This window comes from Haliaeetus albicilla, chromosome 2, assembly GCF_947461875.1.
Source record: "Haliaeetus albicilla chromosome 2, bHalAlb1.1, whole genome shotgun sequence".
NCBI lineage: Eukaryota > Metazoa > Chordata > Aves > Accipitriformes > Accipitridae > Haliaeetus > Haliaeetus albicilla.
Window position 1 is genome coordinate 11,670,458 of NC_091484.1, and position 16,141 is coordinate 11,686,598.

The following is a 16,141-nucleotide window of genomic DNA, read 5'->3' on the forward strand; positions in this document are numbered from 1 at the left end:
ACTGCTGAGGAGCTGCCTTCTCCAAGATCTCGGGTCACTCACTCAGAGGTCTTTATTTATTTGCTAAGCCTTCCGGGCTCTCTGATTAGGGTAATACATGGTGAGATTTTTACAATCTTATTTATTCAATAATAGCTCGAGAGCTGGAAAGCTTCCAGGTAATGCAACCTGAAAAAAAAAAAAAGCAGATGGCATTTGAATTCCACTTCCTTGGGGCGGCTGGCAGGGTCCAAGCTGAAAATGCTGGCAGGAACAGGACAGGAAGAGCTGATGTTGTACAAGAGCAGAGAGGGCAGGCAGAGGGCAGTGATGGGGTTGAGTTAATTGCTTACAGAAGCATGAGGATAAAGTAGTGACTAAGGGCAAATTTTTAGATGAGCTGGGTGAGCAGCTATGCATGAGAACCGGGCAGGAGGTTGGGTGCCTGGTTTAGGGGGACATATTCTTTCCAGCTCTGTGTGACAGTACTTGCAGAGTTGTCAGACTTGTCCTTCACAAATGAAATGGCCCCATTTGCCTCTGCAATCACAAATAATTTGCCACGCAAAAAATGCGACCTGTGTTGTGGGCATGTTTGCACATGCAAAGTTTTGCCAAAAGGGCCTAAAAGCTGGCGGGAGGTGGGAGGTGGTTGTCTTTAAAGTCTGTCTTTAGCATTTCAAATTGGGTAATGTCAAATATTAATGACCTGGCGCTCACAGAAAGCAATGTCAGACCTGCAAAGCTACCTTCAGCAGAGACTTTTTGTGCTCATGCTGACTCAGACAGGAGGATAAGTAGAGCCTGCATGTCTCCTGTCAAAAGCGGACAAGGCAGGTCTGGCCAAGCACTGGCTCTGGAGCAGCATGGAAGAGGGAGCAGTTCTCTGCCCTTTGGTGGGACCAAGTAGCTTGTGCAGCAGCACTGGGTCGATGTGTCCTCGTTACTGGTGAGGCTGACTGCTACACGAGCCCCTCTGTTCCCTCCTGGATCTTGACTGAGCACATTTGTTCAGTGGGAGGAAGACCTTGGCTTTAGAAACATTCTGCGCTTTCCAGTCTATTTAAGACATGACAGATTACCAAGATGATCCACAGACTCAGCTCTGAAGCATTGCATGTTCACAGATCCCCAAGTTGATCTCAATTTAATTGAGTTGTGCTGGGCCATGTATTCTGGGGGCTGGATGCGCAACAGAAAAAAGTAATCATTGGTGTGGAGTCTGTATCAAAACAACCTATGGGCTGGGGATTTTCCCGTCTGTTTCCTCTGTGGCACTGAAAGCTGAAGGATCTCTTTTCTCCTTCCAGATATCATCCCCAGTTCCTGTGATCAACGGAGACATCCGAGGGAAGAAGATTGCCAACATCTCTGACGTGTGTGAGTCCATGAAGCAGCAGCTGCTAGTGCTGGTGGAGTGGGCCAAGTACATCCCTGCCTTCTGCGAGCTGCCCCTGGATGACCAGGCAAGTCCCCCCTTCCACCCCACCTTGCTCCACCCTGGGGAAGGCAGCGGGGAGCCAAAGGAGAGCCAGGCAGCTGGGACCTTCAAAGAAAATGTGCATTGTCAACTCTGTTATCCTGACTGCTGCAGCTGATTGGGAACGGCATCCATACAATGCCAGCACAGGCCATTTGCATGTGCAGCTAATCAGTCGATGAGCACAGTCATGATAACACTGAGCTCAAATTAGGTACACAATCAGGTGTGCATTTTGCATGGGTCTATCAGTCAATTATTTAATTATAGTTTGTGCAGCACTTTGAAAACCTGAAGTGCTATACAAATACTTAGTGTAATCAGACTTAGTAGGACAGACTTCTAGCCTAAGGTCTGCTCAAGACTTAAAACCAAATCTGCCTGTCTATCTTTCTTTCTACTTCTTGCCTGGGGATATGTTTGTATCCATTCCCCTGGGTGTTGAATCACTAAAACTAAATACTAGTTTTCTCCCAAGGCAATAAGAAAATCTCTCTTTAGAATTAAAAAGCAGAAATATATTTGCATGTAACACAAATTACTAAAATTATATTTGCTGATTCCATAACCAAGACAAGCACAGTGGCTTTGAAATCCTTTGTAAAACTATACCGCAGGATCTCAGGCAGCCTCAAAGAGATGCAAGGAGATGTCTCCTGTGTAAGTCTGAAGTCTGCAGCAGATGTTGCAGACATGATGTGTGCCCCACCTTGAACAGCACATGGGGATGGTGAGGAGGCTCCAGAGGGAAGGGATAGCACTTCTGGCAGGGTATAGAACTTCTGGCAGTAGCCCGCACAGGTCCTGTTGCAGGTAGGAAGGTATTTCCAGTCTTCCCAGTATTCAGTCACAAAATCAGCATGGGTCTTCTTCAGCTAGGATCAGTCTCCAGCCTTGTTGATATAGAGATAATTTTTACATCATGAGGAAAAAGGATATCCAGAAAGTGAGAGCATCCAGCTGATCAAAACCCTCTAAATCCTAAAACTGAGATCTTCAGTAATAACCCAGCAGCACAAAGCCCTGGGGAATTCAGTGCTGTTAACACAGAGCGTATTTCCCTCCTTACTATTGTGTGTAAGTGCTAAATCGTATAAATTGGCAAGAAATCTGTTAAACTCCTAAGGCAAATACAACTCAAAAATTATGAAAAACAAAATGAACTCCAATGGCCAATGACATTTACACAGCAAACAGGCTGCAGCCCAGCGGAGGCTTGGGCAGCTCTGCAATAACCCATTGTATCCTTGTGCCATTTGGAACACGGGCAGTAAACCTGGTTAATAACTCTGCAAACTACGGCAATTTCCACGTGAGCTCATTTTACATTTGTGGGGCTGCAAAATTTCTCAAAGAAGAAAAAGCCTCATGATGACATTGTCTGAAGGCTGCCTTCCCACAGAGGAGAGGCTGCTCTCAGTAGGCTCCAAAGGCTTGTCTCAACTGAAATAGGTCTTCTGTTATGACCAGCCACCCCTCGTCATGAGCAGTTCCCAATCCGTCCCAAAGGGCTTGAGAGGAAAGACTGTGCTGCATTAAAATTAACCAATGAATGCCACCCATGCTTTTGAAGGACAGTACAAGAACAGAGGCAGCAGATACTCAAGGGAGTGCAGGAGGAAGGACAGAAATGCCAGCGAGCAGGAATGAACAAAACTATGTGCAAGCCAGCTGCCCAAGGGTCCTGAGAGCCAGTCAAGACATGTCTGGTGGGAACATTTAATGTTGGGAAACACTGTTACATTGTCATTAAAATATTGCCTGAGAATGAATAATCTCTGCCAACATTTTTAACGGAAAGGTCATACCCAACCCCTCATTCTTCCTCTGCACCAAAATGTCAAAGTACTGGGTTTGGTGGGGCAAAGCCATTTCATTTCAAATTTAAAGTTCTATTCTGTTGTGCTACAACTTTTATGTTTATCCTAGTTCACAATGAGATGCTGTATCTCAGGTTGATCACTGCAAGAACAAATATCAAATGAGATGGTTTTGCCTTGTTGAAGTAATTTACTTTAACCCTGCTCAAACAAGCAAATTTTATGGAAACAAAAACAGTGGTTTCAAACTGAGCTTTCTTGAATTTGCATTAGGCAGGAAATTTCTATGTGAGGGCTTTGCTCCCCCTTGGGACTCACAGTTTTTCCATCCTTTTCAAAGTTTCGTCAGATAGGAAAGCTCATTTTTTTGCAGCTCTGGTAATTACAAGCAGCTTGGCTAACACATCCACCCATGTTTGGATAGCGATAGAGAGAGGCTAGGTTTTGGCATACAGATAAAGGTTTCCAGGCATCCTGTGTCCAGTCTTTCTGCAAGGACCACCACTCTCTTTATTTTGCATAACTCTTTTTCACCCTCTGCAAAAAAAATTCCCTCTCTCAGACATCAGCATCTTTTCTAACCAGAGCTCTCTTCTACGGGTGACACATTGTCCTGGCATTTCCGGTGGGATAAGACTTCTCTTGGCTTTGTCAGATGCTGAGGGATAACACACTGGAAAAATGGACCATTCCCATCAGGACACACTTTTCAGAATCTCTCCATTAATGTTTAATGATTGTTTTCTCCAGCAGAGGCTCCTGGCTGGACATTAAGAAGCCTCTGTGTCAGGCTGTCCAATCGTTAACTTCTGTTTCTGCCTAAATCTCTGAAATTTTTAACTTAAGGAGGGCAAAAGATTCAGAACATTCTCAGCAGCCACTGGAGGGTGTAAAATGAAACACTTCAATCATTAACATCAGGGCAGAAAAACATCCCTTTGGCTTCCCTGGCCCAAATGCCCATTGCTGCGGAGGGAACAAATGGCCAGAGGATGACCCCATCAGCCAGGTGGACGTGGGTCCCCATAAGCGTGATTTCAGTGGGAGGTGGGCACAGCCCAGAGGGACAGCAACTGTCCCCAGCAGTGGATCGTACTTGTGCTCACTTCCCAGGCTGGAGCATGGTTCCTGGTTCTGCACTTGGGAGGAGTTGCCTTGTCTGCAAACGGCCTACTGTGAACATGTCCCGCTGCTGGCTTGAGGTCCTGGGACAATCTAGCACGTTCTTGCTCATGACATGTGCCATGAATATGGGATGTTTCAGGTGCTGTCTACTAGTTCTGCTGGATTTATAGCTGTTTATGCACAGGAGTAAACCACTTTTTGACCTCTTTTTCTGACTGTGACTGGACAGGGGCTCTCACTCCCCACCCTTGAGCGCAGTACAGGAATGCTGGGCTTTCTCTCTTGCTTATGTGAAATCACAGCTTTGTCTCTGTCTCTGCATCACCCAGATAACTTTTCCCTGCCCTTGCAGGTAGCACTGCTGCGAGCACATGCAGGGGAACATCTGTTACTGGGAGCTGCCAAGAGGTCCATGGTGTTCAAGGATGTCTTGCTGCTAGGTAAAGAGTGCACTCCTGCTCCCGGCCCATCAGCTTCTGTGAAGCTTCCCTGCCAGGGTGAAGGAGAGGGTAGTTCAGTGTTTGCAGGCATCGGTTTTGCAGGGTGGTGGCTTGAGCTTTTCTGTATTTTAGCAAGCCTAGCACAACCTCTGGGTGCAGCTAGGCCTGGCTGACATTCACATCAAGGCCATGACATGTGGCAAAGTTGGGGGACTATCAACATTCACATTGCCTGCCCCTCCCAGTTTGTGTAAGCAGGCTGTGGTGTGATTGAGAAAAAGGCTCTTGCTCCTCAGTCAGCTTTTCCTCGCTTGAGTGACTCCTGTGGAAGGAGAGGCTGCTCTGGCAACACAGATCAGCATTTCTGGCGGGCTGAGCCAGGGAAGGGGCAGAAGGAGGAACTTCTTAAGTCCACCCTCAAAATTATCTCAGCATTGGTTACTTGGGTTTTGAGCGCCTTGACGCCCTTGATAAGTGTTGGGCAATGACAAGGCGATGGTCTCTGTGCTGCTTGTCCAAAGGAAACGACCACATCATCCCACGGAACTGCCCCGAACTGGTAGAGGTGAACCGCGTAGCCATCCGCATCCTGGATGAGCTGGTCCTCCCCTTCCAGGAGCTGCAGATAGATGATAATGAATATGCCTGCTTGAAAGCCATCATCTTCTTCGACCCAGGTATGCTCCAGCTTGGTGAGGGTTACCATCAGAGGGGACTAGTCTGGGTTATGCCAACTAATACTGGTCCTGAGTTGTGGAAATGCTGCCTGGTCTCCTCTCTGGGCCAAACTGTTCTTAGAGGGAGGGGAGAAGTCAGCCTAAGAAGAGAAAAAACATCCATTACAGCAAAGGATAGAGAATCAGAGACAGCTCACCTCAGCCTGCACCCAGACTTGATGCTATTACTGAGGGCAGCTCCTAGGGAAGCAGCCTGGATAGTTTGTTTTGTGGGTTATTTCAGATGCCAAAGGACTCAGTGACCCCTCAAAGATCAAGCGGATGCGATACCAGGTGCAGGTCAGCCTGGAGGACTACATCAATGACCGGCAATACGACTCACGGGGCCGCTTTGGGGAGCTGCTGCTGCTGCTGCCTGTGCTGCAGAGCATCACCTGGCAGATGATAGAGCAGATCCAGTTTGTCAAGCTCTTCGGCATGGCTAAGATTGACAACCTGCTGCAGGAGATGCTGCTGGGAGGTGAGTGCTTGAGGGTCCTACAAGAGGCCTTTTAGTGTTCCCTGATCACTGTCCCCTTGAGAACCTCCATAGCCATTGTTTCCTACCTGAAAAAGGTGGAGACAGCCTGTATGCAGGTCAGCCCTTGCCTCACACAAAATTATCTCCCCCTATCATTGGCAGTGGTAACAAAGGGTCCCCCATTTCTACTCACCTAAAGAGATGCATTAGCTGTGCATCTATTTACAGAGAGGCATCCCCAGCCCTCTGCATGCAGACAAGCATTGCTGTGCAACCCCCAAACTCCTATCAGCCAGCCATTTCACTAATCCTTCTCTGTGTCAGAAGGGCGTCATCAAAACAAAAGGGTCTGAAAGCTCAGGTTGAAAGTGTCCCAGATTTTCTAGTGGGAGCATCCAATGGGACAAAACAAAATGAAAAGTTGCCACCATACTATTCTTTAGATGGAGCTGTGACTCAGGAAGAGAGGAATACGATCCTGTATAAGCGGAAATGCAGGCAGAAGGCAGGGGTTAGTAAGCCCAAGGCATCCATGGAGGAAAATGGGAAGGGTGTGCTCCAATCACATATGCACAAGCTGATCACGCACAAAGCCTTGGACATATTGGTGCAGTGGGTCTGCCCATCTGAACTGTCTCCTGCCATTGTGACAACTAATGTATTATGCACATTTTCAGGCTCATCAAGTGAAACACCGCATGCTCACCACCCCCTGCACCCTCATCTGATTCAGGAGAACCTGGGAACAAACGTCATTGTGGCCAACACAATGCCTCCTCAGATGCACAACGGGCAGATGTGTGAGTATCACCAGAGAGACAGAGAGCTCCCAGGAGAAACCGAGAGCTTTCCAATGTGCCTGTGGAGGTAATTCCTACCACACAAGGAAAATTTCCATGCGAGACAAAATCTCTCATAATGAGTGTGTGAGAAATTCCTATGCAGAAAGGAGAGAAAGACAAACAGAGAAGTGGGTTAGATTAGATCAGGCTAGACTAACTGATTCAACAAAATGTTCCCTGGCAGACTGTAACTTTTATATAGCCCTTAAGGGGCTGAGTGATCCCATCCAGTCCACACTGAAATCAATGGAAAGGCTTTCTTTCCCTTGAATGGTTCAGACACACTTCACTTTGCCCTCTGCAAAAACACAGGGGAATCTGGGGCCACCACATGGGGCCACTACTTGGGAATTTGGGCTGAGATGACCTCAGCTGACCAAAAAAGTGACCAGTACAGGTCCAAATGCCAGCAGCTCCCCTCATTCAATGTTCATTACTGTGGTTCTTCCAGGGCATCTAACTGTGCCTAAGCTATGGTTTTGCTACAGAGCCTCTGCCTTGCTTACACCTGAACTTTGCACAACTGAGGATAGGTCCCAGTGCTATCAGGTCCATGAGGCTCTCTTCTAATTTTGTTTCTCTCTCTGTAGCTACTCCAGAAACTCCACAGCCATCTCCACCTGCAGGCTCAGGACCAGAGCAATACAAGCTGCTGCCCGGAGCCATTGCAACCGTGGCAAAACAGCCCACCTCCATCCCGCAACCCGCCATCACGAAACAGGAGGTCATCTAGCAATCTGCAGACCAGATGGCCTCATTTAGAAGACCGTGTGGGACAAAAGCCTGAACTGACTCTGTCACTGTGAAAAGAGAAGCCATCCAGAGGTCAATGGGTGCAAACACACAGACTTGCTTATTGGACTAGTCCACCACCACCAAAAGCTGTCTTCCTGCAGCTACGGACAGCGTGTGCCACGGGCAGCCCTGAGTCCCAGAACTAAAGCTGAAGCCTTACTGAAACCCTCAGTCTTTGTTAGAAGGGCCAGATTTCTGCCTCCCTCTGTGGGGAGGTTGCAGTGACTGGCTGGGGACAGTGCACCTGGCTGTTACCCCATTGCCACCTCTCAGCGTTGGTTCAGCAGACACCAGTCCCTGCGAACAAGCAATTCCCTGTGCTATGTGAATGGAGGGTTTCCCTCCCGCAGCCATGCCATCTCCCCAGACAGTCCCCAGTCCAGCCAAACTTGATGGAGATGGAAGCTCCCCCAGGAGCATCACAGCATTACAGAAGGTGAAGCACACGGGTTTTGCCCAGGCATTACTGGCAGAACCACTCCTCAGCCTTGGCTAGTCCCAGGTCTTTGCATGGTGTCACCTTCCAGCACACTAACTCCCCCAGCCGGGTCTAACAAATCTTTTCAGCTGATACTGGGGCAAAGTCTGGCCCATGAGGATTCTCCACTATTTGGATCCTTCTGCCTTTTGAGGGGTTTTGTTATTTCTGTGCCATGACCACCCTCCCACCACAAGGCTCAAAGAGGCAACCACTGCCAAATCCTTCCCTTACACCACTTACTGCCTCCTTGCTACCTGGACTGGGAAGTTGGGGGACCACCGGATTCAGGAGATTTCAGCTGATGGGATGAGGTCATCCCCATACAGGCTGGCGGTGGGCAGCACTGCCCAAAATATCAGTGGCCCCACTATTGCCTCTCAGCTGTCAGAAGACGACCACTTGATGCCTATTTGGAAGGAAGCGGGGGTAAGGACATACGAAGGGGAGAGACCTGTGAGGGTGAGAAGAGCCCAAGCTTCACAGGTTGGACCAAGGTCTTGGGCTGCCTAAGTGTTGGGAGCATCATGACCTAGGATCTCAGTTCAGACCCAGCTTTAATGCTAAAATATGCCATATAATCTACTTGTCCAGTCCAATGCCACTCCTTCAGCTTAGAGTGGTTGATAACAGATTTATAGGTTTTCATAACATGATAAGAATTCATTATGGCTCCTTCAGACCTCAGAGGGTCTGAGGGCAGCAACCTCAAAACCACAATGCTTTGAGTCCTGCAGAGAAGAACAACAGATGTCAAGGAAAGACCCTGTCTCACCCAAGCCGCTTGGGTCTGCCCCAGCCTTGGGTCTACACCCGCCTGCCCTGCTCCCTCCCTGCCACAGTCCCCGTTTCTCTGTGCCTGCCTGTGCCAAAACCCTGCAGATCTGACCTTTGGTTTAGAGCTGAAACCAGGAAAGGAGCCTCCCGCTCCCAGCGCATGCCTATCTGGGTGCCAGCAGGGCTGGAGCTCGCAGAGCCCTGCACAAATTCAGGCTTAGAGTAATTTTTGGCAGCGCAAGGCAAAAGCAGCTCTAACTAACCATAGACTTTGTGGGGCGCTGGCCTCTCGGGAAGATGAAGCTGGTGGAACCATGGCTGCCGAGAGGTCCCTGGCAGGGACGAATCTGAGCCAGCCCAGCCAGAGGAGCTGCAGGTCTGTCCCTTGATTTCCAATGCAAAAATGAAACACCTCACCTTGTGCTGATGGTGTCAGAAGCATTGTATCATCTCTCAATGCTGGTGGCATCGTACTGAGTAATTTATTGTAATGATGAATCCAATCATTTTCTGTAAATTATTTTGTAAATCATATTGATTATTTATAATTGGGAGATTAAATGCAAAAAACCCATAATAACCAGGCTGTCTTTTCCAACTGCAGCAACCTTTTTTCCTGTATGTAGACATACTCTGTGGGGAATCCTTTCTGGTCCATTTGCACCAAGCATTCCTCGATATTGTACATTAATTTTTGCTGGTTACTGCCTTCCAATGGAAACAGAGGAATATTTCTTCACTAGAGTTTGTATTCATGAAAAAAAAAAAAAGAAATAAATGCAAAAATATTTTCTAACTTTTCCCAGACAGATGGATTTCTTTCTTCTGGGAAGATTTATTTTAAATCAAGGGGCTCACCTCCCTGTTGGTCTGAGCACAAAGCATATGTGTGTTGGGGAAAAAGCCCAAACAAGTGTTTGATGCTGTCGCCAGCTGTCACTATTTCCTGGCAAGCCTAATGTTAGCTGGTGTCTGTCCTGAAGCCATGTGTGCTGGAATCATAAGATTGAATGACAATCCCAATTTTCATTAAAAGAAAAACAAACATGAGAGTAAATATTTGCTTTCATGATTCCAGGGAGCTTAAAGACTTGAAGTAACCACACTCCGAAAGCCAAGCAAAGGAAGCCCAAATATGTTATTAGCATTTCAAACATGTTCATTTTTAAGTCCTTCCTGTATTTCAAAGGTAATTTCTGAGCACTTTGGGGTGATGATTCTGCTTTGGTTCACATATAGCCAATGTATTGCTGGCAGCAGGTGCAGCCAAAGGCAGACTGAGCCTACAGGGCACAATAAGACGATAAAGTGAAAGTCAATTTGTCACTGGTTGTAAAGGTGAAGAAATACACTGACAATTAAAGAAGGCTCCTGATGACCTGCTCTTCCGATCACAGGAGCCTGCTCTCAGCTGTAGCATGCCCACGAAGATAATAGGAAGATGGGAGAGAGGTCTAGATGGCTGTAAAGATTAGGTATCTGGGGAGGAACAACATCCAGCATTTTTAGCTCTGACCTGCAGGAGATGCCCCTCATGTTCCCCCATCTCCAGCCATGGGAAATGAGGTAGGCAGTCTCATCCCAGGTATGAGAGATGAGAAGCAGCCTGATTTTCCATCCCACTTGCATATCTAGTGGCCTCCCAGTGACAGTCACACTGGTGAAAACTGTCAGCACGTATGAGATGCAAGGATGAGATTCAGACTGTGAGAACCATGTGGAGACAGCACTTAAAGCCTGCCTCCAGTCTGGAGCCAAGGACCCAGGAGAGTAGGACAGACCTCAAATAACATGTCCTCAATACCTGTGCACCCGTGATGACCCAAAGCCCCAACGCCACCGCTGAATCCCCGAACAAGGTCAGAAAAGGCAGTTGCAGGACCTGTGTTATCTCAGATAACGACTGAGTGGTTAGTCCAGTCAAGAGAAGGAAAAGGAGTTAGTTTCTTCTTTTTAAACTGGAATAAAAACCAGGACTCCTCTGATTGTCACAGGAACCATGTGACCCATGGTTGGTTTCACCTGGGTATATGCCCTAAAAACTCCATATATGTAATATCAAATCTTTGAAGCAATAAATTCTCCTGGATTCCTTCCCATGAACTGCTCTATCAAGGTTGCCCTTTACCTGGTTAATCTTAAATCAGTGCAGTACCTACAGGAGGTTTCTTATTGCTGGATTCAGCTTACTTGGAAAAAAACCCACAAACTGCCCCAGAGACAGCCTTGTCCTTAAGTGGCGTTCTTGATCCCAACCCTCACCTCTTTTGTCACTCCAGCCTGGAATCACCCTGAGACACTGGTCTTGCCACTCATGGGCTGCGTTTTATCCTGCTGGGCTCCCTGGAGCCCACAAGCAATGACCTATGTCACAGGAGGTGGCTGCCATAGAGACAGCTAGTATTGGCCTTTAAGACACAACTTCTTTACGTTGTTTTTGGACATGAGAGCTTTTTACTGACCTCATCTGTGCTTGCAACCTAGACTAAGGATGATTTCCTGGAGAGCAGTATCTCCAGCCGTGAAATCTTCTCACAATGTCCAACCAAAGATCTGTGAAAGTGGTATTTTTAGGTCCTCTGGCCACTATGAAATGCATTCTTTTCATATTCCTTACATAACCTTCATCTGAAATAACCAACAGGCTTTGGAGCCTTTTCCACAGCTTTCATATCTCAGTGGAAGAAAAAAAAAAAGGCAAACGAGTTTTATGGCCTGCATACCATCTCTGACAAAAGCAACTACTGCTGCTATTAAACTTGCAAGTACACACACAGGCACAGATAGTGATGAACAAGAGGCAGCAGGGACGGCTCAGCAACGTGGCACTGCTGAGCCAGGCAATTCTGTGTGCCAGGCTGGCCAGTCCCTCAAGGCTGGGTGCAAATATCACCAACCAATTTGGGAATTCAGGCCACACACTGTACAACCCCTTTCCACTCAGAGAGGTTGTAGAAGGAAGGGTAAGGTGTGGGTATGTTTAAAATCCCTCTCCCCATTCCTAATTGAGGTGTGACCCTGATAATCATAAACACACCTAGCACCTGAAAAATTGCCAGCCAGGCCAATAAAAATGGCAATATAGTGTCAGCTTCGTTAGGTGTAGAGTGAGCAGGAGAGCTTGGCACAAACAAGACTGCAGTCATGTCGTTCAGTTCAGTGTCCTGTGTAAGAGACAAGAGGCTGCTGGGGTCAACAGAGTGCTCCCAGTTCAAGCCCAGGGGGAGAAGAGTTCTGAGTTTAACCTGGGTCTTGGGAAGGAAGGTGGTTTGGGAGCTGTATTTCCAAGGCTTACTCTGGCTTTAGACCTGAAGTGATGGTAGGCTTGCCTGGTCATGGCTACTTCATCAGCTTTCAGAGCCCTGAGGCCACCCCTAACTTGGGAGATCAGTTGCAGAAGAAGATATGGATTACACAAACCACAGGGCTCTGCAGGCCATGCTCCATTTCAGTCCCTCGCATCCGGCAGCTCTGCCAGGCTGGGGCCTGCAGTCCCTTGTGACCCCACGCACACATGAAGACCAGGGAGTCCTTCTGAGCCTGGGGGACCCCACACCAGATGACTCTGGTCTCGGGAGCTGTTGTGATTCCTTACATCCTCCTAGAAACTGCTATGGGTGCAATAAACAGTGCAAGAGCTGCCTGAGGCACATGCCTGGATAAACACCCACAGCAGAAAACATTGTGATTTGGACAGGAATTGCTCACTGCAGCTGCCAACCCAGGTGTTAGCACTGGCTGGAACATGACATGTTCCCCCTCACTGACCAGGAAAATCATTACAATAAAGTAACTCAATAATACACTTCTCTGTTCCTCTCCAGGATGCTCCAAAACTTTACTGTGCCTTAAAAACACCCATTAATTGATCCTGCCAATAGGTTAGTATTACCATTAACCACCGACTTGGAGTGCACTGGTTCATCCATATCCTAGGATCCACTCAGAGCTGATTTGCAGAGGATACAAAGCCTTAAAGGTCCGCCTAAATAGACATGGAGGTCCCCAGCTCATGCACCAGCTAAGATGGCAAGCAACTGACAAAAAAAACTTGAGGCAGAAGCAGCAAAGAGAAACCTTAGTGCCAGACTCAGACTCCCTGACTCTGGACTACAGCACTCCTGGCACAGATAAAGGACAACCATGGGGGTCCTCAGTTCTGGGTGGTTTTTAGCCCTCTCTTAAAATTACCTTAAGGTGTGGTCTTGGAGCAGCATCCTCTCACCTGGGAGAGCACACTGGAGAACTGCTGTGCTGCATGCCCATAGAGGAGGCAGTGGAGAAGCTCCAGCATCACAGGCTCTTACGTTTCCATTGAAAACCTACTATTTCCAGGCTCCTCACAGCCCACCACGCAGCTGCATTCTTTCACCCCAAGGCTGTGCAAGTGCCTGAGATATTACTTAGGGGTTACTCCAACACCCAACCCTGCTTCACTCCTTCCCACTGATATAAGGGCTTGTGATGGAGACCACACTGAAAGCCCCAAGAGTTAAAGCATCCAGTCCAACCCAGGGAGCAGCAGTGCTTCCTTCATTCTGCCCCTGGAAATTATCCTATACCATTTACCAACCAGGTTCCTGCAGGAGCAAACCCGAGTGTTTCTAACTGCTCTAACATGCTCAGCAGCACTGCAGCCATTGCCATGAAGGGGCTGGCAAGGAGCACAGGTCCCTGAGCAGCACCTTCACAGCCCCCCGTGAGGGCTAATCCTGCCAAGGACCCTTCCTATCACAGAAACAGCTGCTTTCCTTCCAGTGTGCAAGGGCACCGCGAAACGCAATGAAAGACTGGGAAAACACTGTCTCACTTTGCAGTAAATTGGGGGTTGGACTAGATGACCTTTAAAGGTCCCTTCCAACCCAAACTATTCTATGATTCTATGAAATTAAACTACGGAAATCCCGTAATATTGAAAACATTCAGAGGTCCTGCCAAGCACATTCCTTGCCAAGCTTTTGCAAAAACACTGCTGCTCTTGAAGCTAGTAAAGCCAAGAAGAGAAGAAGTCTTCTCTCAAAGCCTGGGCTGGGTACGGCTGCATGTCTGTGTCACACCACACGCTTGGCTTCCTGGTGGTCTAACTGCACGTTAGCATGACTTTACATGCCTGGGTGGGGGGTGCCTGCCTGTGCACAGCTGCTTCGGCAGCAGATGCTACAGATTTGTGTGCATTTGCATATTAGTGCCTGTTTCCATAGCTTTGCATGTGGGCCTGGCCTGCCATAACGTGCGTGGGGAGCGCATGTGCAGAGCAGGGGCAGTGCTCTGCAGCACGGTGTCTGCTTCTCACAACTGAGGTTGTCATCCGTGAGATCCCCTCCTCACACCATGACATGCAGGGTGAGAGCAGGCATGGAAGCCTGTCCTGGAGGATGTACACTTCCAGGCTTTGAGACCATGAATATTTATGGTAATTTAGGGCATATTTTCTTAGTCACTTCACCCTTTGAGAGCAGAGGAATAGCTGTTGGATTGTATCACAGCCAAGCGCTCCATGGGTGAGGCTCCATGTCTGGAGCAGGTTTACACCAGCCTGGTGTGGCCTGGCCTGTGAGGATTAGTAGGGGCTGCCATTTCTCTACAGCCCTTTCCATTCTGCTGGACAGGTGCAATAGAAGAAGCTCATGCTTGAGATACAACACGGCCCCACGCACAGGCAGACCTCGCCCAGCATTACAGGACTAGTGGCTCTCTGTTCTGATGCTGAGCTGCCCAAAAGTGTTCTGTAATTTGTGGGGACCAGAGGTCCCACCTGCACCCCAAGTACCAAAGCCCCTCTTGGCCTGAACTGCACATAGATTATCTTTATTACAGGACTGTTATGTTTGCACAGTTTAGAGATTTAGTATCAGTTTAAAGCCTTCTCTGTGAGCAATGCTGTTTGAAGTCATGCTGTTTTCAGCCTCAGCTTGCCAAGACTGTAAAATGTTTATTACTAATGGTAGAAAAGCTTAAAGAAGCCAAGATAACTTTCCCAGGCTGGGTACTAAGACTGTTCAGTTAAGTAAATGAGTGAAGAGTATTACATGGGCTTCATTAAATATCAACCAACACCAACAGCCATTCATTTATAACACAATGGCAGGGCGTGGGAGCACCCAGGAGCAGAGCTCCTGTATGAATCGCATGTGATAGGAGACATGAACATGAGAAGGGCTGGATTCCCCATGGGGCTCCCAGTGTGGCTCCCAAGGTCAGGCAACACAACTCCTGACTGAAGCTCCTGCAAATACTGTAGATTTGGAGCTGATGAAGTGGCAGAGTTGGTGCGGTTCATCTCCTCTCGGCTGGGGAGGGTTGCATGCATGCGGTGCAGTATGTCCTTCTCCCTCCTGCAGCTGTGGGTAAGGACAAAACTCTTCAGCTAGGGGACAACTGTCAGTGCCCGGATGTTTGTTTTCAATTTTTAGCTTTTACTTCCTTATAGACAGGTTCTGCCTTTACTGGTTTCTAGTCACAGGGTTCCAACACCAGGTAGAGTAAATTACAGAAACTCTTGCTACCGTTCCTGTGATTTCATGTGCCAGTACTTTAAAACTCCCCCTACAACCTGGCTTGGTGCTTGAACCCCTCACTTGCACTCACCACCCACTGCTCAACTTGAGTTCAACATTCGCCACATAAGGAAAACTGAGGTAAGATAGTTACTTCATTTGGAGACCATCCCCAAACTATATTTCACCTCCAATCCTTCTGCACTATGCAGTATTCTCACTTCTACTTTCCTTCTCACTTCTACTTTCCTTCTTTATTCTCTCTTACCTGCCTAAGGCTCTTGCTCTTATTTTAATATCCTTTTTCATATCACTCTCAGTGTGATTGCTACCGATTCTCACTTGTTTCCTGCCCTTGTTCCCCAAAGCAGAGCTTCCTTCACACACCACTCCTTTCAAACATCCCTGCTTATTCCTAACATCCTGTTGCAGCAGCTATTAACCAGGCAGGTCTGAAACTGCCGTCTCCCTGCTAAATTTTCCTCACTTGAGGGGTGCAAATTCCAACCAGATTTTGCAACCTGTAGCATAAATTCCTGTTTGCAGCTCCAGTACTTCCCAGCCGTTTGGTGTTTTGAAGCCTTTTCTCAGATCAGCCCTGCAGTAACTTCAGCAATCAGCTGGATCAGGTGCATCCAGGAACCTCCTTCATCCCTTCAGCTGAGGCCACAGACCCACGTCCCCAACACACACCTTCTCTCTCCCTCCAAA

At 47.9% G+C, this 16,141-nt stretch overlaps 1 protein-coding gene across 4 annotated transcripts in view; it reads left to right on the plus strand.

Annotated features, from left to right (window-relative positions):
- The window catches only part of HNF4A (hepatocyte nuclear factor 4 alpha), a 28,816-nt gene extending 19,087 nt beyond the window's left edge, over nt 1-9,729 (plus strand). For all 4 annotated transcript variants that reach the window (XM_069806388.1, XM_069806396.1, XM_069806380.1 and 1 more), the window contains exons 5-10: nt 1,290-1,449; nt 4,761-4,844; nt 5,366-5,521; nt 5,805-6,041; nt 6,719-6,841; nt 7,474-9,729. In XM_069806388.1, the coding sequence (XP_069662489.1) occupies nt 1,290-1,449; nt 4,761-4,844; nt 5,366-5,521; nt 5,805-6,041; nt 6,719-6,841; nt 7,474-7,616 (903 nt within the window). In that variant the 3' untranslated portion in view covers nt 7,617-9,729. The remainder of the gene's footprint in view (nt 1-1,289; nt 1,450-4,760; nt 4,845-5,365; nt 5,522-5,804; nt 6,042-6,718; nt 6,842-7,473) is intronic.
- Nucleotides 9,730-16,141: the final 6,412 nt, after the last annotated feature.